The sequence below is a fragment of the Tenrec ecaudatus genome, chromosome 18 (assembly GCF_050624435.1).
Source record: "Tenrec ecaudatus isolate mTenEca1 chromosome 18, mTenEca1.hap1, whole genome shotgun sequence".
NCBI classification, from domain to species: Eukaryota; Metazoa; Chordata; class Mammalia; order Afrosoricida; family Tenrecidae; genus Tenrec; species Tenrec ecaudatus.
The window spans coordinates 18,729,634-18,754,902 of record NC_134547.1 but is presented as its reverse complement, the minus strand read 5'-3'; the positions used below and the strand labels follow the sequence as shown (position 1 = coordinate 18,754,902).

Here is a 25,269-nt window from a genome sequence, read left to right as displayed (position 1 = left end):
TCTTGCTTCCCGTGTGGCTGTCTGCAGGCTGGCTGCTCTCCAAGTTGCTCGGGGAACTATCCTTCGACAACTGCTGGTGTCCCTTTGCTCTGCTCCCTGCCTCCAGAATTCCAAGCGGCAGACGATGCTCTTGCTCTGTCCCCTTTGCGCTTACGCTATGGTAGTGGGTTAGATTCATCCATAACAGACTTCATCTCCCCCACCAACAACTGCGTAGCTACCTCCTTGGTGAAATATCCCAGCATACTGATTTCTTTGCTTTACGTTTTTTGTTTTAAGCTTGCACAGTGCATTTGTAAACCTATCTCCTTTGCTCTTGCATTTTGCTAAAATCGCAAAGAGAGACTAAATGGTCCCGTGGAAGACCCCCGTCTCGCAGTCTCCTCAGCCAGGTACCCAAGTTCATCACGGAACAAGTTTGACCTTTCACCCAACACCTGAGCACCATTCAGATGATCCACTGCTCCAACCACATGCTCATCATTCCTCTTAACGTCTCTCCAGTAAGAGCGTTTACCTTTCAGAGTCCCAGCAGCCTTGGGGTTGTGCATGCCTTCCTCATTTCGAAGACTTTCTCTGCACCTCTCATTTCTTTCTGAGCCTTCACCGGGATTGCTTTTGACATTCATAATTCTACCAACCATCTCCTCAAGCCAATCTAGACTTGCTGTGTTAGGAACCTTCAAACTCTTCCAACCCCCACGTACTGCCCCATTCCCCCAAAGCATCCTCATGTCAGGCACCTGTCTGGGGGCCATTCCACTGGCTTCCCCAAGGTCCGTCTTGGTGGTCTGGGTTGGTGGAGGGCTTTACCAAGAAGACATTGTTCTCTTAGAGTTTAGGAGGCTCGAAGTCCAAATTCAGAGCTCCAGCTCCAGGGGAGACTTTTCTCTCTCCATTGGCTCTGGAGAAGGGCCTTGACCTTCTGGCTTCCTGGGTTCTTGGAGAGCTCCATGTGTCTTGGCATGCATGCATGCATGCATGCATCCATCCATCCATCCATCCAGTTATCCATCCATCCGTCTTATCCCATCTCACCTCCACTTGCTTGCTGGTTTAATCGCCTTTATGTTTCAAAGGAGATTGACTTAAAGACTTAGATCCTGCCTCATTCATAAAAACAGCTCATGTCCCAATGGATGAGTGCCACCAGTATAAAGGTTAGCATTTGCCAGACATATTTTGGGGATGGGGGACACAAGTCAGTCCATCACTCTCTCTATCACCAAACCACAACCCCTCTGCTCACCCCCAACTCCACCTCCAACCTCATCTTCTCCAATATGCATCCTTTCTTCTAACACTAAGCCCCACATCATACCCAATCCCAACTCTACCCCCCCACTTCAATCCTCTTCCCCTCCTTAACTACAACTTCCATACTGCCTCCAATCTCGATTCCATCCACAATGTCATCCCTGACCCTCATCCTATCCCCAAACCTCTCCCTTATCCCAACTAGCTCTCTGTCTCCAACCCCAACCCCAACCCCAGCCCCAGCCATCTCTCCCCAATCCCATCCCTATCTCCCTTCCCACCCCAACTCCACCCCTACCATCACTCCCAATGGTAACCACATCTTTATCGCCGACTCCCTTCCTGCCTCTATCTCCAAGGCCATCCACAACCTCATTCCTATTCCCCATGGCCACTCTTTCCCACACCTCCATCCTCATCCTCAGCCCCTTCTTATTTTCAGCCAGCCCCATCTTTCATTGTAACTTCATCCCCAATCCATACTCATCCCAGCTCCATCCTTCCGTCTAGAATAGCAGCTCCTCCCTTTCCCAAGGACTGGCTCCATGCCCAGCTCAATGCTGAAACCAAAAGAGCAAACCCCCCACCAGGGAGGCAGCGTCAACTCACGGCGACCCCGCTGGATGGGTTGAATTACCCCTGTGAGTTTCTGAGACTGTAGCTTTCTAGGGGTAAAAGTCCTGTCTTTCGACTTTCGGGAAACTGCCACAGAGGGCTCCTTTCATCCTTTCTGACCTGGTTATCCATCGTGTTTTAAAGTGGCGGGGACGGAGACAGAGGTGAGGCCATTTGCCCAGCCTGAAAATTGAAAACCAGTACGTGCCTTTCTGATGCCATGAATACGTGGTCAGAATCAGTGCTTCCCAAAATGGGTGATACCATCCCCTGGGGGTGCTGGAAAGATGCAGAGATACCCACATTTTGCCCTGGATGATGGGCTATAGTACAAAAGTTTTTATTTGCAGGGGACACTGAGTACATTCTTTTCCCCCCTGAACAGAGGATGGGATGGTAAACCAAATAAGCTTGGGAACCAATGGTCCAAATCACTCCTCTCTCTGGACCCTTGTAGCTCCATTCTATGATCGTGCCAGACACACCAACACCTACCCCCCCCCAAAAAAAACCCACTGCCATTGAGCAAAAAAAAACAACCCCAAAACGCACTGCCATTTTGCCAATTATACTCAGTCGTCTTATGTAAGGTTTCCCAGACCATAGATCTTTTTTTATTTATTTATTCCTTTTTATTTATTTTATTTTATTTAATTTTTAATTTTAACAATTTATTGGGGCTGATACAATTCTTTTCACAGTTCATACATATACATACATCAATTGTATAAAGCACATTTGTACAGTCTTTGCCCTAATCATTTTTTTCTCTTTTCTTCTTTTACATTTTATTAGGGACTCAAACAACTCTTACCACAATCCATACATATACATACATCAATTGTATAAAGCACATCCACACATTCCCCGCCCCAATCACTCTCAAAGCATTCGCCCTCCACTTAAGCCCCTTGCATCAGGTCCTCTTTTTTTCCCCCCCTCCCTCCCCATTCCCCCTCCCTCATATGCCCTTGGTAATTTATACATCGTTATTTTGTCATATCTTGCCCTATCCGGAGTCTCCCTTCCCCCCTTCTCTGCTGTCCCTCTCCCAGGGAAGAGGTCATATGTGGATCCCTGTAATCAGTTCCCCCTTTCCAACCCACTCACCCTCCACTCTCCCAGCATCGTCCCTCACACCCTTGGTCCTGAAGGTATCATCCACCCCGGATTCCCTGTACCTCCAACCCTCATATGTACCAGTGTACAGCCTCTGTCCCATCCAGCCCTGCAAGGTAGAATTCGGATCATGGTAGTTGGGGGGAGGAAGCATCCAGGATCTGGGGGAAAGCTGTGTTCTTCATCGATACTACCTCACACCCTAATTAACCCATCTCCTCTCCTAAACCCCTCTATGAGGGGATCTCCATTGGCCGACACTTGGGCCTTGGGTCTCCACTCTGCACTTCCCCCTTCATTTAATATGATATATATATACACATATACACATACATATATACATATACACATATATACACATACATACACACACTTATATCTTTTTTTTTTTTTTTGCATGATGCCTTATACCTGGTCCCTTGGGCACCTCGTGATCGCACTGGCCGGTGTGCTTCTTCCATGTGGGCTTATTTGCTTCTGAGCTAGATGGCTGCTTGTTCACCTTCAAGCCTTTAAGACCCCAGACACTATCTCTTTTGATAGCCGGGCACCATCAGCTTTCTTCACCACATTTGCTTATGCACCCATTTGTCTTCAGCGATCCTATCATGGAGGTGTGCAGTCAATGATATGATTTTTTGTTCTTTGATGCCTGGTAACTGATCCCTTTGGGACCACTCGATCACACAGGCTGGTGTGTTCTTCCATGTGGACTTTGTTGCTTCTGAGCTAGATGGCCGCTTGTTTCTCTTCAAGCCTTTAAGACCCCAGTCACTATCTCTTTTGATAGCCGGGCACCATCAGCTTTCTTCACCACATTTACTTGTTCACCCACTTTGGCTCCAGCCGTTGTGTTGGGAGAGTGAGCATCATAGAGTTCCAATTTAATAAAAGAAGGTATTCATGCATTGAGGGAGTGTTTGAGTAGAGGCCCAAGGTCCTTCCGCCACCTAATACTTGACCTATAAATATAGACACATAGATCTATTTCCCCATCCTCCTATATATATTTGCATGTACATGTCTTTGTCTAGACCTCCATGAATGCCCTTTGAATCCTAGCTCTTTCCTCCATCTCCCTTGACCTTCCTCCTGCCCTACTACCATGCTTCATCGCCACCTGGGCTAGAGTATACCTCTTCTCTAAGCAACCTTACCCTTGATCATTTCCCACCAGGCCTGCCACTCCCCCTTCTCTACCATTTGGGGTCCCATGTTTTTCCCTTGTCCCTGGGTTTGTTAACACCACTTCCTTACCCCCCCTACCCCCCCACCCCAAGTCCCCCCGGAACTGTCGGTCCCGTTGTTTTTCATCCAGATAGTTCATCCAGCCTGTCCTATTCAGACAGACCTGTGGAGTCACTAACATGCACGAAAACTAGACAGAGGAAAACAAAGCAACAGTATACAACCAGACAACAAAACAACCAAAACAAACCACTGAAAAAGAACAGAACAAAGCAGTTCACAAGAGAAAAGCTTGTAGTTAGTTCAGGGATCGTTTGCTGGCTCTTAGGAGCGTTTTCCAGTCCAGTCTGTTGGGGCACCACGCCCTGGCCCCGAAGTCCACTTTCAGCATTCCCTGGGGACCTTGCCACTCCATTCCCTTGCTGTTCCGCTGCACTCCCCCAGTGATTTGCCTCGGTGTGGTGGGATCAGGTCAGGTGCAATTCCCACACTGTGTCTCCGGTGCTGTCCCCTGTATTGCCCTTAGTCACTGAGGGGCATCATGCAGACCATAGATCTTTATGGGACAGACTCATCTTCGTCCAGCAGAATGGCTGGTGAATTTGAACTAGCAACTTTGCTGTTAATTACCCACGCTTAATCACAAAAACCAAACCAATCTATTCTGACTCATAGGAATCCTATAAGACAGAGTAGACCTGCCCCTGTGGGTTTTCAAGGCTTTATGAGAGCAAAACAGCATTTTCCCCCCACCCTCTTAGAGAAGATGGTGAATTTGAACTTCTGACCTTGTGGCTAGCAGTCTAACATGTAACCCACTGTGCCACCAGGGCTCCCTAACATCCTGACCCCTCCCACAGGAGATGTTTAATTGGTGTCAGTTTCATGAGGTAGTAAGGAGGGAGGGGCAAGTAGAATGTGAATTCAGTGGATCGTGATGAAAGTGATGAATGGGATGTGTTGAGCGCCTTCTCCGTGCTGGGCGCGTCTCTCTCCAACGCTAACACTCGGTTCCCAGGAGGCAGACACTATGCTCTTTACTGTAGAAATGGCCCAACGGAGACTCCAGGAAGTTAGAGAGTGAGTGAGGGGCTAAGCTGAAGCCTCCATACCACACCTCCCACCCTTAGGAACTATGTACGTAACTCCTACTCTTTGCTGGAGCCCCTGGGCTGTGCAGACAGCGAATGCTCTGGACTTCTACCCAAAGGGTTGCAAGTTCGAGCCCACCCAGAGGCACCTCGGAAGCGAGGCCTGGCAGTCTGCTTCCCCAAAAGTCAGCAGTCGGAACCCCCATGGTGTGCAGTTTGACTCTGACACCCCTGGGGGTGCCGTGACTTGGAGTCGCTGCTACAGCAGCTAGAGAACTCGGTTGCTCTGTGCTTGGCACGCATGGGCCAGAGACAACGATAAAGGTAGAGCAGTCACATCATATCACACACACACACACACACACACACACACGTTATTACAAATTGTTCCGAGGCTGGGAAGAAAATGGTAAGTTGCTTTGAGGGAGAATAACACTAGCACCCCCACTCTAGACGGAGAGGAGGGGGAGGAAGCTTACCTAAGAAATGAAGGCTGGGTGGGAATCAGGCAGACAGAAGGGGCCCGTGTTGCAGACAGTGAGGACGGTGTGTGCAAAGGCTCCGGGGTGGGGAGCACAGGATGTGCTTGAGAAACAGATAATAGACCATTCCTTGACAGTCTATCTGGGCCCAGGGACTTCAGAAGGCTCAGGCAAAATGGAACTCAAGGATGATGGAATTTCCCACCAGCTCTCTCTGAAGCCCACTATTGAATTGGAGAGGGAGCCCTGGTGGCATAATGGTTACAAATTGGGCTGCTAACCACGAGGACAGCAGTTCAAAACCACTAGCTGCTCTGTGGGAGAAAGAAGAGGCTCTCTACTCCCATGAATAGTCACACCACGGAGGGGTGGCAGTTCTACCCTGCCCTGTAGGGGTTCTATGAGGCCGAATGGACTTATGGCAGTGAGCAGTCGAATCGCAGGTGGTGCTGTGGGTGAAGGCATTGGGCTGCCAATCGTGAGGTCGATGGTTCAAACTCACCCGCATCTCCTTGGGAGAAAGAGGAGGCGATCTACTCCTATAAATATCGCCAGCCCCGGGAACTCTAGATAGGGCTGCCATGAGCTGGAACTGACCAGTGGGTTGGGTTTGGTGTTTTGGTATGAAATCCACGGAATACAGCCCCGCCCCCGCCGGCCATTTGGCAGAAACAAAATGGAGGCACAGAGAGGTTGAGGATCTTGCCCCAGGTCACACAGCTCCTTAGTGTGGGATCCCCTGCCCGCTAGCCAGTGCTTCAGCCCCTCCCTCCATGAGCGCACCCACCAGCGTGCCCCGCCCCGCCCCCTCCTCTCCAGACGTGAACATGGAGGCTCCTGATGAGAAGTCCATCATCACCTACGTGGTCTCCTTCTACCACTATTTCTCCAAGATGAAGGCTCTGGCTGTGGAGGGGAAGCGGATCGGGAAGGTATGGGGAGCCCGGCAGGTGCAGGGGGAGCTACGGGAACCTGGGGATCACCTGGCGGCACCTGCTGCCAGAGTCTGAGTTGCCCCCTGCTTGGCCGGCGCAGGTTCTGGACCAGGTCCTGGAGGTGGACAAGATCATCGAGCGCTACGAGGCTCTGGCGGCCGAGCTGCTGGCCTGGATCCACCGCACCGTGGGCCTCATCAGCAACCAGAAGTTCGCCAACTCCCTGAGCGGGGTACAGCAGCAGCTGCAAGCCTTCACGGCCTACTGCACGCTGGAGAAGCCCGTCAAGTGAGGCCCGGCCCTGGGAGGCTGGGGATGCCCGGCTGGTGGGCAGGCGGGCATGCGGGCGGGCGGGCGTGGGGGCCGGCTTCCTGAGCTCCAGGCCCTCCAGGTTTCAGGAGAAGGGGAACCTGGAGGTGCTGCTCTTCAGCATCCAGAGCAAACTGCGTGCCTGCAACCGCCGCCTCTTTGTGCCGCGGGAGGGCTGCGGCATCTGGGACGTCGACAAGGTGAGGTGCTGGAGATGCAGGTGGTACAGTGTCCCGGGGAGTCCGGCGGAGGTGGACATCCTGCCAGACGGTTCCCTGGCAGCCCCCCCTTCCCCCACCCCCCAAGCCCACCCCTCTTTTATATGAATGCAGGAGGAGGGTTAGGGGTGGCCATGAAGCAAGGGGCAGGGGTTGGCGTCAGACTGCCTCCGGCCCTCTCGCAGGCCTGGGGCGAGCTGGAGAAGGCCGAGCACGAGCGGGAGGCCGCTCTGCGGGCCGAGCTGATCCGCCAGGAGAAGCTGGAGCTGCTGGCCCAGCGGTTTGATCACAAGGTGGCCATGAGGGAGAGCTGGCTGAACGAGAACCAGCGCCTGGTCTCGCAGGTAAGAGAGGGAGATGGGGGGTGGAATTGATGGTACTGGAGATAGGGACTCCCGACCACAGGGAAGACTGGAATTTGTCTCCTCTGTAACAAATGAGGAGGGGAAGGACAGAATGTGTCTCTTGGGTGATAGGTGGGTGAGGGGACTGGGCTTGATTTCCAGGGTGACTAGAAAGGGCAGGAACCATCTCTTCAGAAGTCGGAGGAATGAGTCCTAGGTGACAAAGGAGGTGGGATCTAGTGTCCTGGTGACTCAAGACGGGCTTGGTTCCCTAAGGAGGCCTGGTGCCCAGTCTCCAGGGTAATGGGAGGGAGAAAGGGAGAGGTGGAGTCAAGAGGAAGGGTGGGGCTGGTCTCCTGGTTGACGGAGTTAGGACTGATGGTGGAGGAAGGCAGTGCCGCTGTCCTGAGTAACACAAGGTAACAGGGGATGAGGGGCTGGTCTCCAGGGAAACAAGAGGGGACTAGTGGGACTAGTTTCCAGGGTAACAGCAAAGGATGAGGTTGGCCTGTAGAGTGACAGTGGGTGGGGCTTGTTTCCAGGGTAACCAAAGAGGATGGGGTTAGTCTCCAGGGTGGCAGGGGATGGTGGGGATAATCTCCAGGGTAACAGGAGGATGAGGCTGGTTTCCAGGGTAACCAGGGAGGATGGGTTGGTCTCTAGGGCAAGTGGGCATGATAGAACTGGTCTGGGCACCAGGAGAGCGTGAGGGGTGGTTTCCAGGAACAGGACCAGGGCCGCAGGTGGATGGCTGAGGTAGCACAGGTGTGTGTGCATGTGTGGCTTGCTCTGCCCAGGACAACTTTGGGTACGAGCTGCCCGCAGTGGAGGCGGCCATGAAGAAGCACGAAGCCATTGAGGCCGACATTGCTGCCTATGAGGAGCGTGTGCAGGGCGTGGCGGAGCTGGCTCAGGCCTTGGCGGCTGAAAGCTACTACGACGCACGGCGGGTGGCCGCCCAGCGAGACAGCGTCCTGCGCCAGTGGGCCTTGCTGACCGGGCTGGTAGGCGCCCGGAGGACTCGCCTCGAGCAGAACCTGGCCCTGCAAAAGGTCTTCCAGGAGATGGTGTACATGGTGGACTGGATGGAGGAGATGCAGGTGTGAGCGCCAGAACCGGGCAGGGTGGAGGTGGCGGGCAGAGACGGGAGGAAGAGGTACAGACACCAGGTGACAGGTGGAGGTGGAGAGGGGAGGGACAGAGCAGGACACGGAGACAGAGACAGTGAGCGAGTGAGAGCGATGGACAGAGAAAGACACAAAGAAGAAGCGAAGCAGAGACATGGAGAGCGTGTCTTGCGCAGGGATTGGCAAACGGTGCCTCTGGGGCCACGTGCAGCTCTTTCGGGGGCACGTGCGGCTCTGAAGTAAAATTGAAATGACAAATGAAACTTCTGAAGGGGTTTATTCAGATACCAGTGGTTTCCTTTATAAACCATATTTGTGGCTCCCGAATCATTTTTTAAATGCCGCGAGGGACAGGATTGGCTCTTTTGCCTCAAAAGTTTGGGGACCCCAGGTCGAGAGAAACAAAAGAGGCGACACCAATAGTTGTACAAGGAAGACTTCATCTCAAGAAAGAATCTTACATGGAGAAGGCCTCCCAGCCAGGCCAGCTGCCATCCTGCATCTAATGCCAGCGGAGCCCTCTGCAGGCTCCCGCAGCTGCAGGCTGATGACGCCGAAAGGGGAAGTGGGAATCAGGGAGATCACAGGCTGGTGGGTTCAGGGCCGAGTGGATCCAAAAGAAAACATGGCAGGGTGCCAACAGCTCTCAGGGTTGGATGGCCAACATGGGACCACCCCTGGGACAGGAACAGAGCTCCAGCAAGCAGGAAGGCAAAGAGAATGAGGCGGGGGTCCTCTGTGTCTCTTTTATAAAAAGGTCATGCCCCCCAGGAGGCGTTATCAGGCTGTGACCTGATGGACAGGTTGGACTCCACCCCTCCACAGGCGAGAGCTGACACCAGACCTACCTGCAACAGAGAGAGAGAAAGGGACAGAGAGAGACTAGAGACAGACCAAGGTGGAGCGATTAAACCAGAGGAAGATGACGACAGTTTGAGGGACAGAGAAAGTGTGTTGGACAGGATTCTCTAGAGAGAAAAAACCAGGACACTTATATATTTATACAGCATGAAGAAATATATTAGCTAATTAGTCCACACAGCTGTCCAGAAGGCTCAATTCAACTCACTTCTGTCCAACAGTTAATATACTGGAAGTCCTTCAATCCACAAAGGCTGCTGGGTCCAAGGTCAAGGAAGCAGACAGCTGAGTCTTCCCTTGGGCAATACAGGCAGTCTGGCCACAGGCAGCAAACAGCAGGGTGGGTCACCAACAGTCAGCAGCTCAGGAGCTTAGTGAAGTAGGCTTGGATGGGATTAACTACCTCAAGCAATGCAAGACAGGATCCACCAGCCTCAAGCTCAAGTGATGTGCACACCAACAGCATGGAGAAGCAGCTCTCAAAGGAACCTCAAGCTCTAGTGACACGATCCACGGGTTGGCTGTCCCACAGGTAGTGTAGTTCACAAATTGAGGCAGAGAACTAGTTGAAGCATCCACAGACTGGTCCAATAACCAGAGAGCAAGAGAGGGGCAGGCCTTGCTGAGTAATGTATCTCTGCCCTCCAATCCCACCGTGACCTTATTAATCCCACATGTTCCTATTGGCCAAGTTGGCACAATAAACCTACCTGTCACAGAAAGAGAGGAGGGAAAGGTACAGAGGAAGGGATGAAGTTAGCCATGGAAATCTACAAGTGTCCTGGGAAAGACATGGAAGAAGAGGGGCTCCATTAGGGGAGCAACCCACCAGGGACAGAGACAGAGAAAGATGGAGAGAGATATATAAGAAAGAGATGGGTGCACAGAGATTGACACCGAGCCCAGGAACGTGGAGACAGAGTTGGAAATATTGAGGGATGTGTGCGGGGAGAGCCTGTTAACAGGGGTAGGGGATTGTAGGGTAGAACAAGTGAGCAGAGGGTGGTCCATCTGCCAGGCAGGGAGCTGCCAGGCCTAAGGGCATCCTGTGTCTCCCAGGCTCAGCTGCTGTCCCGGGAGTGTGGGCAGCACCTGGTGGAGGCAGAGGACCTGCTGCAGAAGCACGGGCTGCTGGAGGGGGACATCTCAGCCCAGAGCGAGCGCGTGCAAACACTCAACGCTGCTGCCCTGCGCTTCTCCCAGCCGCAGGGTGAGTCTGGGGCTGGCGAGCAGATGGCCAAGGTCAGGGATGGAAGAGAGGAGTGAGCTCCCTGCCTTGGAAGCATCCAAGGAGAAACCAGTATCACGATCGGTCAGGAATGGGGTGTGTGTGCGCGCACTTTGAGGGGAGGTTAGACCTGAGGCTTCCTTGTGTGTTGACTTTGCAGCCACACCTCACAGTCATGGAGCCATTGCTGGGTGGGAAGCCTTCTCAGCCTGCATGGTAAATACATGCGCACTCACAGACACACACACCAGCCAGTGTGAGGTGGTGCATGGCCAGAGCCCGAGCAGCAGCCAACAACGAGCCAAACCCAAGTGGCTTATGTCACTAAAAAGTCCAGAGGGTAGATTTGAAGTCAGGCACAGCTGGATCCAGAGGTGGTTCAGGGGTGCTATTAACTCTCTCCATCCTGGGTCTTGTGGGGGCCACTACTGGGCAGCCCTCCCATAGTGGTGTACACCTGGGGCAGACCATCAGCTCTTCTGTGTACACACTGTGTTAGTCTGGATGGACTAGAGAAACAAATTCATAGACACTCATATGTGTATAAGAAAGAGCTTTATATAAAAGAGCGATTGAATATTGAGAAAACATCCCAGCCCAGTCCAGATCAAGTCCATAAGTCTGATATTAGCCCATATGTCCGATCCCAATCTATAAAGTCTTCTTCAGACTCACGAAACACATGCAATGATGCCAACTCACAGGCCAGTGCATGGGAAGTCTTGTGACTCCACTAAGCATCTCAGGACTGGCAGGGGTCTCCACGGGGCTGGGCCAGCTCAGGGCACTAGCTTGGTTCCATGTGTCCTTTTTTTTTTTCCTTGTCTCCCCCACTCCTGCCTCTGGCTTTTTTTTTTTTTGTTCCATATCTCTTGTCAGCTGCAAAGGCTCCCAGGAAGTGAGCAGAGAGAGAGAGAGAGTGTGTGTGTGTGTCTCCTGCCTCCAAGGAGGAATCGAGGAGTTCCCAGAATCCTCAGGGGAAGGTCAGGCCCACACAGAGGCCTCATTGGCTATACAATGATTGGCAGGCTAGACTCCACCCCTTCACTCTGGATCCTCAAATTGACACCAGATTATGTAATTACCACCTCCACCCCACCCCCAGGAGCCTGGTGGCTTAGTGGGTTGTGAACCCACTACCCTGGGCTTCAAGCTGCAAGATCAGCAATACGAAACGTCCAGCTCCTCCGCAGGAGCAAGAGGAGGTTTTCTGTCCCTGGGAGAGTCGCAGTCCCTGGAACCCGCAGGGGCAGCTCCCCCCTGTCCTGTGGGGTCACTAAGAGACTTGATGGCAGTGAGGCTTTGAGCTCATGTCCCTGCAGCTTAGTAGACCCACTGGGAGACAGAGCCCCCCTCCCACTCCTGACAAAACCTAGTACCACTGAGTTGATTCTGGGCCCTAGGGACCCTGTAGGACAGAGTAGTGCGGTCTGCGAGGGTTCTAGAGGCCCATGAGGCAGAGAACTGTCCCAGGAGGGCCCCGAAAGCTGAAATTCTCACAGAAGCTGACCACCACATCTTTCCCCCAGGTTCAAACTGCTGAACTTGAGATTAGCACCCATCACTTTGACCACACCACTCCCACTCATTCTGACGCACGGTCCAACCAAGGAAAGCCACTCGGGTGTCCATCCCCGGTACTCCAGCCAGTCGTGGTCGCCCCAGAGGTATCACCGGCCACATCCTGATGACATGCCCACTCCAGGCTAAGAGTGGCAAATCGGCCCACCATTCTCAGAAGCCGAGGGCACGGATGCTGATAGGCTCCGCTAACGGAGCCCCCTTTCAGGGCGCGGTCTCCACACAGGTCCACAAATGGGAGGCGGAAAGCAGAGCTCTATTGCCTCACCATTTGAGAGACTAGAAAGTCCAATGTCCAGGCATCAGGGGGCGAGACACTGCCCGTTCCTGTGCCATCCTCACCATCTTCCTGGCCGTGGCCGCGATTAGAGTCACTGTGTCCGTCCATCTTGTCGAGGTTCTTCAGGCCCTCCTCTTCTTCATCCCTGTGTTTGGAGGGGGTGTGCCCTGTGGTGGAGCGGTTCAACCGTGGGCAGCTAACTGCAAGGTCAGTGGTTTGGAACCCACAGCACCTCTGCAGGAGGAGGCAGGGCTTGCTACCCCCATTAACAAGTACTGTCTTGGAAACTCATGGGGGTGGCTCTGCTCGGTCCTATGGGGTCGATATGAGTCTGCAGTCGGCATTGCCTCGATGGCAGTGGATGTTCTCCTTTGCGTTTTGGGAAGAGTTACAGTCTCAGAAACTCACAGGAGCAATTCTGTGTTGTCCTACAGGGTCCCTATGAGTCGGCATCGACTCAGTGGCTGTGAGTCTGGTTTCCTTTGTTCCCTACAAGTCCACCCATAAGAGCCCTCCAGGCAAAGGATGGCGGGAGCTTCCGGTAGCCAAACAAAGATAGGTTCTTTTTTTCCCTCAAAGATAGGTTCTTCTTCTTCTTTTTATTAAAAATCATTCAATTGGGGGCTCATACAACTCATCACAATCCATCCATCCATTGTGTCAAGCACATTTGTACATTTGTTGCCATCATCATTCTCAAAACATTTGCTTTCTACTTGAGCCCTTGGTATCAGCTCCTCATTCCCCACTCCCTCCCTCCTGAGCCCTTGATAATTTATACATTACTATTATTGTGTCATGTCTTACACTGTCTGACGTCTCCCTTTACCCACTTTTCTGTTGTCCGTGCCTCAGGGAGAGGGTTATATATAGATCCTTGTAATCGGTTCCCCCTTTCTCCCTCACCTTCCCTCCACCCTCTGGGTATTGCCACTCTGACCACTGGTCCTGAAGGGAACCATCCGTCCTGGATTCCCTGTGTTTCCAGTTGCTATCTGTACCAGTGTACATCCTCTGGTCCAGCCAGATTTGTAAGGCAGAATTGGGATCATGATAGTTGGGGTGGGGGAGGAAGCATTAAAGATCTAGAGGAAAGTTGTGTGTTTCATCGTTGCTACACTGCATCCTAACTGGCTCCTCTCCTACCAGCTCAAAGACAGGTTCTTATTGGCTCTTTGCGCTGTGGGAGTGCCCAATCGTGGAGAAGGATGGGACACCTCAGGAAAGTATTCTCAAAAACAGCACTGCCTGTTGATTTGATTCTGACTTTTGACGACCTTCTCGGACGGAGCAGAACTGCCCCTGTGGGTTTCTGAGACGGTCACTCTTTAATAGCTGAGATAGCCTCATCTTTCTTCACCTGAAGCAGCTCGTGATTTCGAACTGCTGACCTTGGAGTTAGGAGCCCATTACACCACCAGGACCCTCCACCTCTACTCCAATATCAGTACGCTAAGTCCCTTATCTAAAATATAACCCACGCACATCCTCCAAGCCCAAGCTCGCTGCCATCCAGTGGATTCCCGCTCCTAGCCGCCTTCTAGGACAGGCTAGAACTGGCCCGGGGGGGGGGGGGGGGTTCTGAGATGGTGGATCTTTATGGGAGTAGAAAGACTCACCCTTGTCCAGCGGAGCTGCTTTTGAACTACAGATGTGGTCCAACTGTCACCCACTATGCCCTGGGGCTCCTCTCTGGAAGGTGTTAGGGGCGCCGTGTGCCGGGCGGTTTGGGGGATGAGTCAGTGACGTCTGGTTTGGCTGGGCATCGCATGCTGTGAATGGACTTCCTGCCCTTTTAAATCTGGGGTGGGAGGGACAGCCAAGGCCTCAGGTGGTTGAAGCGGTGGGAATCCTAAGGGCAGCGAAGCACAGGCCAGGGATGGAAGCGGGAAGTGGGGGGCGCAGGCAGAGGGGTAGCCTCGGGAAAGGGGTGAACTGGTGCTAAGGCCGGATGGGGTAGCTTGCACCCCTTCCCCATTTCTTGGGCAACGCCCCCTCCCTACCCGCCCTGGCGACCCTTCCGATCTGCCCCTTCTTCTGTCCCAGGCTACCAGCCCTGCGACCCTCAGGTCATCTGCAACCGCGTGAACCACGTCCACGGCTGTCTGGCCGAGCTGCAGGAGCAGGCGGCGCGGCGGCGCGCCGAGCTGGAGGCGTCGCGGCGCCTGTGGGCGCTGCTGCAGGAGCTGGAGGAGGCCGAGAGCTGGGCGCGCGACAAGGAGCGGCTGCTGGAGGCGGCGGCGGGCGCGGCGCACGACCTGGCGAGCACGGCCCGCCTGCTGGCGCAGCACAAGATCCTGCAGGGCGAGCTGGGCGGGCGGCGGGCGCTGCTGCAGCAGGCGCTGCGCAGCGGCGAGGAGCTGGCGGCGGCCGGCGGCGCCGCGGGCCCGGGCGCGGAGATGGTACAGCTGGCCGGCCTGGCGGAGCGCGCGGGGAGCGCGCGGCGGCGCTGGCAGCGCCTGGAGGAGGCGGCGGCGCGGCGGGAGCGGCGGCTGCAGGAGGCGCGCGCGCTGCACCAGTTCGGCGCCGACCTCGACGGGCTCCTGGATTGGCTGCGCGACGCCTACCGCTTGGCGGTTGCCGGCGACTTCGGCCACGACGAAGCGTCCAGCCGCCGCCTGGCGCGCCAGCACCGCGCGCTCACCGGGGAGGTGGAGGCGCACCGAGGGCCCGTGGGCGGCCTGCGGCGCCAGCTGGCCACCCTGGGGGGCGCCAGTGGCGCCGGGCCGCAGGTGATGGCGCTGCAGGTGCGAGTGGTGGAGGCCGAGCAGTTGTTCGCCGAGGTGACCGAAGTGGCGGCGCTGCGACGCCAGTGGCTGCGCGACGCGCTGGCCGTCTACCGCATGTTCGGCGAGGTGCACGCCTGCGAGCTGTGGATCGGCGAGAAGGAACAGTGGCTGCTGGCCATGCGCGTGCCCGACTCCCTGGACGACGTGGAAGTGGTGCAGCACCGGTGAGCGCGCTCGCGCTCCTGTGCGGCGGGGAACGGGATCCCCCTCCCTCGCGCAGCCCAGTCTCGCCTTCGCGGGTTCAGCAGTCCCGTGTTCCTCACTTGCCGTCAGAGGTTCCAGTCTCCCTGCTTCATCCGTCCCCAGTTTGGGGACATTCCACAAAGCGCTGGCCTTACCTCTCTGAACCTCAGTCTGCCCAGCTGGAGAATGGGTGTATTAGTCCCAACTCCACAATGAATGAATGAGTTGGTAAGTGTAGGCACTTCACACACCGCCTAGGACTACAGAGAGCATCCTGGGAGTGTTCACCTGACACGTTTGACACATTAGCTCCTTTATGACGCTCCGCCCCCTCTCCATGGCCTCCCAATGCCCCTGAGCAAACATGATCGCAGAGTAGATGTTCCTTGAGTGAGCACGTGGGCCTCATGAGTCACACCTCCTTAGAGAGTAAAAATGATTGACAGTCTCCTGCTGTTGGGTGCTCGCTGGGGATTGGTCTCAGGACCCCACTCCCACCCCAGACTAAAATAACTGAACTCACTGCCAAAAAGTGGATTCTGACTCAGAGAGACCCGAGGACAGAGTATAACAGCCCTGTGGGTTCCTGAGACTGTAACACTTTATGAGCACAGAAAGCCTCATCTTTCAAAAAGGAAAAAGAAAGAAAGAAAGCCTCATCTTTCTCCCACGGCGCACCTGGTGCTTTGACACTGCTGCCCTTTCGGTTAGCAGCCCAGCGTAACCCAGCACGCCACTGGGGCTCCGCACAGCCTCCAGTCTACATTAAATTGTACACTGCTTACCCTCCAGGTAGGCAGTTCAAACCCACCAGCCCCTTGATGAGGGGAAGATGAGGCGGTTTGCTCCCGCCAAGATTGACATCTCCGGCAGCCCTGTATAGGCGGCTCTGACTCAGAATCGGCGCGATGGCAGTGGTTGGGCTTGGTTGGTAGATTCGTCGAAATACCCATCACGAGGTGGAGTCAAAAAGGCTCCCCAAAGAGGTCTTCGCAACCCATGTCATCTCTGGAGTTGCTCCGGCCACTTGATTCCTCTCTTACTTTCTTCTCTCAAATAGTTTCCACCTCCGGGGTTGACTCCAGGGTTGGGGAACCCCTGAATGAGAAGGGCCAATTGGACTCATTTGCTTCTGTGGCCATCTTAGTAACCAACCAATTTCACCATCATCCAGCTGATTCTGACTCATGGCAATCCTACAGGACCGGGTAGAAGTGCCCCTCTGGGTATCTTACAAGGGAGTAGACCACCTCACTTTTCTCGCAAAGAGCGGCTGGTGGTTTCGAACTTCTGACCTTGCGATTAGCAGCCTGACTGGTAACACCATCAGGGCTCTTCAACGTAGTAAGGAGCTGCTCACTGAGTGGCTAGGGGATGGCCTCCACCTCTCTTTCTGACCATCTCCGCCATCCTCCCTGCAGTCCCCGGCTGCTGAGGGAGGGCCTGCTTGGTCCCAGCGTGTCTGCTGGGCATTTCTGGAAGCACAGGGCATGTTGTATCCTTCATCCTCTGGAGGTTATCAATTTTACAAGCCAGGCAGGATTATGGTCACGTTAGAAATTCCCTCCCTATGGGGCTTGGAGGGTGTGAGAATGGTGACTGGGAGGCCCGAGGGGCAGCTGGGTGGGGTTCCAGGTGGGAGGGCTGGCTGGACCAGGGCAGGGCTCTAGGCAGAAGGGAGAAAGACAGAGGAGGTCCAGTGAGTGGCCCCGGGGGTGGCTGACAGAGTGAGGTGGGACTGTCCACATGGAGGCCCAGGCCCAGGCTGTTGCTGGGATGGAGACCCAGGTGCTGAGACCAACTTGAGTTACGGTAGGCGTGAGGGGCCTGGAGGAACCAGACAAAGAATGTGCTTGCTGTTGGAGATAGGGTCAGAGAGAGAAAGGTTGAGTCTGGAGACTGAGATCTTGGGGAGCCATGAGGGCACAGACTGAGTATCAAGGTTGGGGGTGATGGCTGAGACAGTCAAGGGAGGGGTCGAGGGGACCCCCAGGAAAGAGCTCCCCAGAAATGAACGTTAGGAGGCAGATAGACAAGAGGACCCCGAGAGGGTGAAGTTAGAAAGTTTGGAAGAGAACCAGCATGCAGTTTTCTAGAAGCCAAGGAAGTGGGCCGGTCCCCAGGGTCCAGGTCTCTGAGCATCTCCAACTTCCTGCTGCAGCTTCGAGAGCCTGGACCAGGAGATGAACAGTCTGATGGGCCGTGTCCTGGACGTGAACCACACGGTCCAGAAGCTGGTGGAAGGAGGCCACCCCAGTTCTGATGAGGTCCGTTCCTGCCAGGATCACCTCAATAGCAGGTAGGTGGGGCCTGGGGCGGGCAGGAAGTCCTTCCTGGTATCTGACACCACTTCTCCATCATTCCCTCCCCCAGTCATTGCCTTCCTTTTTCAGTCACTCAGCAGTGGAACCCAGAGAGAGGCAGTCTCAGACCCCTGAGATGATAGCAGTCAGCCAGTAAACCAACCAGATCTTGGGGGTGGGGGTCAAAGCTAGTCCTGGCGATGAGGTAATAAAGTGAGGCTACAACACTGTTCAATGGGCTCTTCGCTGGTGTACTCAGAAGCTGTTGAGTCTCTACTATCCCCCAAAGACTTTAACAAAGACTTGCCTGATGTCATCTCCCAATAGCTCAGTTTCCCCAGGAAACTCACTAAGAATGGTAACTCACGCTTTACCCACCCACCCACTGCCAGCAGTCCTGGAATACTGCCAGCTGGTGCCCCCCACCACAGTGTGGGTAGGGTTCACAAATGAAGACATCCCCCATCCCCACCCCCCACCCCCTGAGAGATGAAATCCAGATCCCGGAGTCCTCAAACTAGTCAGTAGGCATCAAACGCGGCTCTGCCTGAATCCAAGATCCAAGACTGGGGCTCAGCCTTACATATTTTAATTCAGTTCTTCCCAGAAACCCAGTGGGTTAGGAACTGGGGCCCAGGGAAATGAAGACACACAGCAAAGCAGGAGCTGGAACCTAGACTGGAACCGAGTTTGCCTTACTCCCAGGACTGTGCGGGGCTCTAAGTTTCTAATACCTGCAACTTCCAAGCCTCTGCACCCTCCCCTTAGCCATGAAGTCTATTCCAACTCACAGCGACCCTATGGGCAGAGTGGAACTGCCCATGGGGGGATTCCACATCTGTCATGCTTGATGGAAGCAGACAGCCTCCTCTTTCCCCCACGAGGTGGTTGGTGGTTTCGAACTGCTGAGCTTGCAGTTAGCAGCCCAATGCGTATCCACTATGTTGCCAGGTGTCCTCAATAAATGAGTTAGGTGCTATGATTGGGCCCATTTTACTGGTAGGGAAATGTAAGGTTCAGAGAAGGTCAAAGGTCGAACAATGAAGAACTACCAGAGTTCACCTTGACCACACGCATTGCCTAAGGAGGAGCGCTGGGGCCCAGTGAAGGACTGCCACCCTCCCATGGCACAAGCCATCCCTCGTTTTCCCCCCCCCCCATTCATTTCATGTGAAATAAAACAGGCTGGCCTTCGTGCCTCCACATCCCCTGCCCTCTGCTCATGGTTGTTGCCTCATCAGGAGTTGCTGGACCCACCGTGGTGTCCGATGTTCAAAGCAGCTTCTGATGCTTTTCAAAAACGAGAGACCTCGACAAGCTGTTAGTTTTGCATGGAGATCCCTCAACAGCTACTCCACCAGAACTCAGATGACAAAGATTTCTAAATCACTAAAAACAAACAAACAAACACTAGCAAACCTACGGAAACTCCCAAATTCACTCCCAGAGTTGATGCCGACTCATGGCGACCCTATGGGGCAAGTAGAACTGCCCATAGGAATTTCTAAAACTCTTCCCAGAGGGAGAGAGTCTGGTCTTTCTCACAATACATCTATTACAACCTCACTTTTTTTTTTTAAGTGAAAATATCTTCCCAACCAACAGCGGTAGGTTGAAGAGTGGCATTGTTTTGCATGTTTGCAAAGCACTTCATTGTCTGGCCTGAGAGAAGGCAGCTGGCCTCCCAGAGGCGCTTCTGTGGCATCATTGCTGGGTAACTAGCCATCCTCCTGGGAGAGAATCAGCCAAAGGCAGATGATGCTTTAGTGCTACTGGGAACTCCTGGTGGCCCAGTGGTTAGGAGTTGGGCTGCTAATCTCAAGATCAGCGGTTCAAAACTACCAGTCACGCCAAGTGTGAAAGATGAGGTGTTCGGCTCCAATAAAGTTGCACAGTCTGGGAAACCCACAGGGGCAAATTCTACCCTGCCCTTACAGACTCACTATGAGTCCCTGGGCTTGACATGGATTACAACTTTAAGAACCGCTGCTCTGCACACATGGGCCAGATTCTAGTTCCATTTTACAGTCTAGAAATCGGGACTTGGTGAACTAAAGTGACTTTCCAGGATCACTCGGTGCCCAGGTGGCCAGGCTTTGGGTTAGCCCTCGTCTAGGCCCCCTCCTTCCCTTGGCGTAGGTGGAACCGAATCGTGGAGCTGGTAGAACAGCGCAAAGAGGAGATGAGCGCCGTGCTGCTGGTGGAGAATCACGTGCTGGAGGTGGCCGAGGTGCGCTCGCAGGTGCGGGAGAAGCGACGGGCCGTGGACAGCGCGCCCCGCGCGAGTGGAGCCCTGCAGTGGCGCCTCAGCGGCCTGGAGGCGGCTCTGCAAGCGCTCGAGCCTCGCCAGGAGGCTCTCCTGGAGGAGGCGGCCCTCCTGGCCGCGCGCTTCCCCTCGCAGGGGGCGCGGCTGCGCCAGGGCGCCGAAGAGCTGGGCACCGATTGGGGCGCACTGGCGAGCGCGGCGCAGGCCTGCGGCGAGGCAGTGGCGGCGGCCGGGCGCTTGCAGCGTTTCCTGCACGACCTGGACGCTTTCCTGGACTGGCTGGTGCGCGCCCAGGAGGCGGCGGGAGGCGACGAAGGGCCCCTGCCGGGCAGCCTGGAAGAGGCGGACGCGTTGCTGGCGCGCCATGCGGCGCTCAAGGAGGAGGTGGGCCAGCGCGAGGAGGACTACGCGCGCATCGTGGCGGCCAGCGAGGCGCTGCTGGCGGGGGACGGCGCCGAGCTAGGCCCGGGTCTGGCGCTGGACGAGTGGCTGCCGCATCTCGAACTCGGCTGGCACAAGCTGCTGGGCCTGTGGGAGGCGCGCCGGGAGGCGCTAGTCCAGGCGCACGTCTATCAGCTCTTCCTGCGTGACCTGCGCCAGGCGCTCGCCGTGCTTCGCAACCAGGTGCCCGCCAGCCGGCCTGCTCAGGTTCTTGGGAGGCTGGGGTGGGGGTGGGGGGCCGCAGGAAGCGGATGGGTGAAGACGTATTGGGGACTGGGGACGGAGAAATGCATCGGTGTGGGTGAAGGGGTGGGAGTCTGCGAGAACACTTGAGTTTGGGGCTGAACTGAAATGGGTGGGAGCTGAGCTGGATTCTGGGATGGGTTCCAGCGTTTATGGGGCTCTTGGGGTGAGTGTGCGGCCGGTGTGTGAAGAGAGTGTGCGGATGATGGGCTCTCAAACTCACCACCATCCCTAGCCCATCCTGATTCATGGTGATCCCATAAGACAGGGTAGAACTGGCCCTGTACGATTCTGAGACTGGCTCCATGGAAGCCAATAGAAAGCTGCGTCTTGCTCCCGGATGGTGTCTCAGGTGGGATGGAAGCCTTTGAAAGCTTCCTCCCAAGTACGGCGTTTAACCCTTACCGGCATGGCTGGTTGGGTTTGTGGCGTGCCCAGAGTAATGAATATGCAGTTAATCCATGATAAGATTCCCAGAAGGTCTTGGGGTGGGTCGCTGAACCTAACCTGATGGCAGCGACCCAGAGGTGAGGAGTCGGTGGGTGATAGTGTGTGAGGTGGCCGTGGGACATGACATCTGAAAACTGTTTTCTGTCTGGGGAGGGGGTGGCATGGTTTGACCTGAGAGACCAACTGTAATGGCTCGGTGGGAACCAGCGATCCAGTTTTGGAGAGTGTTTGTTTGGGGAAGGAATTCACAAGGCCGGCAGTTTGAACCCACCAGCTGCTCCCAGGGAGAAAGATGAGGCTGTCTGCTCCCTTCCTGTTGGACAGTCTTGGAAATCAACAGGGCCAGTTCTACTCTGTACTCCAGGCTCGCTGTGAGTCGGAATCAACTTGATAGCAGTGGGTTTGGGGTGACTCAGTTCCTCCATTGGCAGACTCTATGCTGGGCCTGGGCACATGGCAGGGCACCAGACCACTGGAAACCCCCCCCCCTCTTGTGACTGCCAGTCTAATGTGTATGTGGTGGGGGGGGAGGGGAGAAAGAATAAATGTATATCTAATATTGAGGGGCAGGGAGCCCTGGTGAGGTAGTGGTTTCCACGTTGGGCTGCAATCAGCAAGGCTGGCAGTTCGAAACCACTGGCCGCTCAGCCTGAGAAAGACAGGGCTTTCTCCCTGGTGTTCTACCCTGCCCTTATAGCGTTGCTGTGAGTGGGTATTGGCCCGATGGCAGTCAGAATGAGTCAGAAATACGCTGCGGAGCATTCTGAAGCAGGCTGAAGGAAGGTGGCAGGGGTGGGTTGAGAGGTTCGGGCAAGACGATGAGAAAAGGTCTCTCTGAGAAGGTGACATGTGAACTTGTGAAAGGTGACATGAAGGACGGGGAGGGCTACTAGGAGGAGAGGGACCGGCCGGGCAAAGGCCCTGTGGTGGGCTCGCGCCTGGCCTGTCCAGTGCAAGCGACCAAGGGGGCCAAGAGTGGTGGCAAGCCGGGCGGGCAGTCCCTTCCCGGTCCCCAGCGGAGAGCCACTGACCCGTGCCCTACTGGCCCTTTCCAGGAGGTGGCGATGTCGGGCCCCGAGCTCCCGGGCACCGTGGAGGCGGTGGAAGAGGCGCTGAAAAGACACCGGGATTTTCTCACCACCATGGAGCTGAACCAGCAAAAGATGCAGGTGGCGGTGCAGGCTGCCGAGGGCCTGCTGCGGCAGGGCAACGCCTACGGAGAGCAGGCCCAGGAGGCCGTGGTGCGGCTGCTGGAGAAGTAGGCCCCCCGGACCCCGCGGCGCAGGGGGCGGGGTCGCGGCGCCGGGGGCGGGGCCGGGAGCCCCCCCGGGAGTCCCCCGGGCCACCGGGTCTGCATTTCCTCCAGGCTCCGTTGTAGATAGTTCTAGATCGAATAGGTTTTTCGGTGAAAGAGTAGCATCGTTGTAAATTCAGAAGGATCAGAGGACTGGACCGTGCCAAGCCCCTTGCCCTGCGCTTTACCTGGGAGGACAGAGCGGCAGCCTGCACCCCCTGCTCTGGCCCCTCCCCAGGACCCCGCCCCTAAAGGTGAGGCACAACTTTTGTCTCCGCCCCACTCCCAACACACCCCTAGTTCCCCTGCAGAGAGCGCAGGGTGGGTGACGTCACGAGTGTGCCTCGCTGTGGCTCTCTCCTGCTTCCCCAGTCGCCATCTGTCTCTCCGGCTGCCCCGTGGCGGAGTCAGCACGGATATTTCTGGTGCCGCATCCCAGGCTGTTGGCTAGGATTCCTTCCCGTGGTTCTGCTGCTGTCCTTGTGTCTGTCCCTCGCGGGGACCCAGCTCGCTCTTCTCTGGAATGGTCCCGGCTGATCTGGCCCCTCCACCAGCAGCAGCCCCAGCCCCTGTGATCCGTGGTGGCCGCTCACCTATTCTTAGCTGGCTGTGCTGGACAAGGGAGTTCTCCTAAACAGGACCCGCAAACAGCAAGCCCACTGCGGTGGAGTCGATTCCGACACCCCGGGACCCCCCAGGACAGAGTGGAACTGCCCCTACCCCACAGGGTTTCTTGGGAAGCCCATCTATATAGCCAACTGCTCACATTTCTTCCCAGGAGGGGCTGCTGCGTTCCAGCGGCTGACTTTTCAGTTAGCAGCCTGGCGCTTCACCCATGGCGCCACCAGGGGACTTTCAAAATGGACCTCCCCGTCTCACTCTTGCCCATAACCTCTCAGTACTTACTAACTGCCATCCAGTCCAAGCCGACTCATAGCAACCCTGCAGGACCGGGTGCCACTGCCCCTGCAGCAAGAGTGGCATTCAGCTGTCCACCACGACCTGTTTATCAGAAAGAAGGTTATCTTCCTAAGAAATCCACCCAGGCCAGGCGCTTCCGTTTCCCAGGGGGTTCCCAGAGGACGCGGGGTTCAGTGAAGGTGCTGAAGCTACAGTGGCCCGGCAGCTTCCACAGCCTTGCAACCGGCTGTCCTGGTGACCCTGTGGGGGCTTGAGTGACAGCAGACACCTTGTCACACCCTGGAGCTGGTGTCAATTTCCTGGCATGCCATGCCAGGTCCCTTCCCCAGGCTCTGCCTGGTGTCGCAGCCTCTGCAGCTCTTTGATTTGGACAACCAGCGCCCCTGTTTTGTGGATGTGCTGACCATGTTTATGGGGTACCCCGTCCCTCAGCTCAGGGATTCTTTTCTCGGGGTTTGGCTGGAGGAAACGCATATGGTGTGTGTGTGTGTATATATATATCCTGATTCTGAGCATGCACACTCCACACCTAGTACCTCCAGCGCCAGCCTGGATGTAGCTTCGTCTCGTACCTGCTGATAGGTACTCAAGAGTAAGGAGGGGCCTGTTCATACCATGATTCACTTTCCTTCCACAGCCATTTATTAAGTGCTCCTTTCATTGTCTGTTCATTTATCCCTCGCTCCTTGAAACATGTGCGGAGCCCGTGTGGGTCGGTGCTGGGGACACAGCAGTGACCAGGGCAGACGGAGAACCCAGAGGGTACAGGCTGGGGCTGGGGAGCTGTAGGCACAGGGGCGGGGCTGAGAGGAGGGAGCCCCAGACATCTGCTAGGTGATGTGAAGACACATCAGGGGTTTCGACAGATCTGATCCCTGTGTTAAGTCTCAGGTCCATTGGGATTCATCTCGGGACAGATTGGAACGGCTGACCTTTTGAATAATAAGGGCTTCACTGTTTGCTTTGCCCCCACTATTTTGACACGTTTTTTTCACCCTAAGGGTGTAATAACAGCATCCACCACTCGGGGGAGAGCTACCCACAGCCAGGCCCAAAACCCATCGTCACCAACCACTGAGGACGCCTGGCCACTGGGACAGTCTAGGACTGCCCTGGAGGCTTTCCAAGGCTGTAAATCATCATGGAAGGGACGGACATGTCTTCCTCCAGAAGAGCCACTGGTGGCTTTGAACTGCTCACCTGTTGGCTGGCAGCCCAGTGCTTAAACACTGAGCCACCAGGGGTCCCATTCCACGCCTACCATTGGTAGTGGGTCTGACTCCCAAAACTAGGGTCTGACTCCCTGGGGCCAGACAGACCCAGGGCCCAATCCCAGCAGCTGCCCTCCTTCTGTGAGATATGGGGACCTCACTTGCCCTCTGTGCCTCACCTGGCCTGGAACCTGGCCAGAGGGGTTGGGGCTTTCAAGGTCAGGGTCAGGAAGTGGCCCTGCCTTGATTTGGATCTTGTCTATTTCCTGCCCCTGCGGAAAGTGCCTGAATCCTCCTCCGAGGCGGGACAAGGGGGCTGGGATGCATTTCTCTGTCCCAAGCATTTCCCGGCACCTCCTGGCCTCCGTGGGGCAGAGGGAGTCAATATACTCTCTCTGCTCGCCTCTGACCCTTCTCTACCCTCCACCCTCTCTCTCTTGGCCTTTGTCTGGCTGTGTGTGTGTGTGTGTGTGTGTGTGTGTGTCTGTCTCCAAGTTCCTGTTTGCTGCTTTCTCTGTGTGTGTTTTTCTCTC

General features: G+C 55.3%; 1 protein-coding gene across 1 annotated transcript in view; it reads left to right on the top strand.

Moving 5' to 3' along the window:
- Nucleotides 1-25,269, top strand: part of SPTBN4 (spectrin beta, non-erythrocytic 4) — a 124,632-nt gene that overhangs the window by 47,368 nt on the left and 51,995 nt on the right. The window contains exons 8-17 of the mRNA XM_075536271.1: nucleotides 6,572-6,684; nucleotides 6,788-6,975; nucleotides 7,079-7,196; nucleotides 7,400-7,558; nucleotides 8,356-8,658; nucleotides 10,606-10,756; nucleotides 14,682-15,588; nucleotides 17,769-17,906; nucleotides 20,050-20,800; nucleotides 22,366-22,568. Of these exons, the coding sequence (XP_075392386.1) occupies nucleotides 6,572-6,684; nucleotides 6,788-6,975; nucleotides 7,079-7,196; nucleotides 7,400-7,558; nucleotides 8,356-8,658; nucleotides 10,606-10,756; nucleotides 14,682-15,588; nucleotides 17,769-17,906; nucleotides 20,050-20,800; nucleotides 22,366-22,568 (3,031 nt within the window). The remainder of the gene's footprint in view (nucleotides 1-6,571; nucleotides 6,685-6,787; nucleotides 6,976-7,078; nucleotides 7,197-7,399; nucleotides 7,559-8,355; nucleotides 8,659-10,605; nucleotides 10,757-14,681; nucleotides 15,589-17,768; nucleotides 17,907-20,049; nucleotides 20,801-22,365; nucleotides 22,569-25,269) is intronic.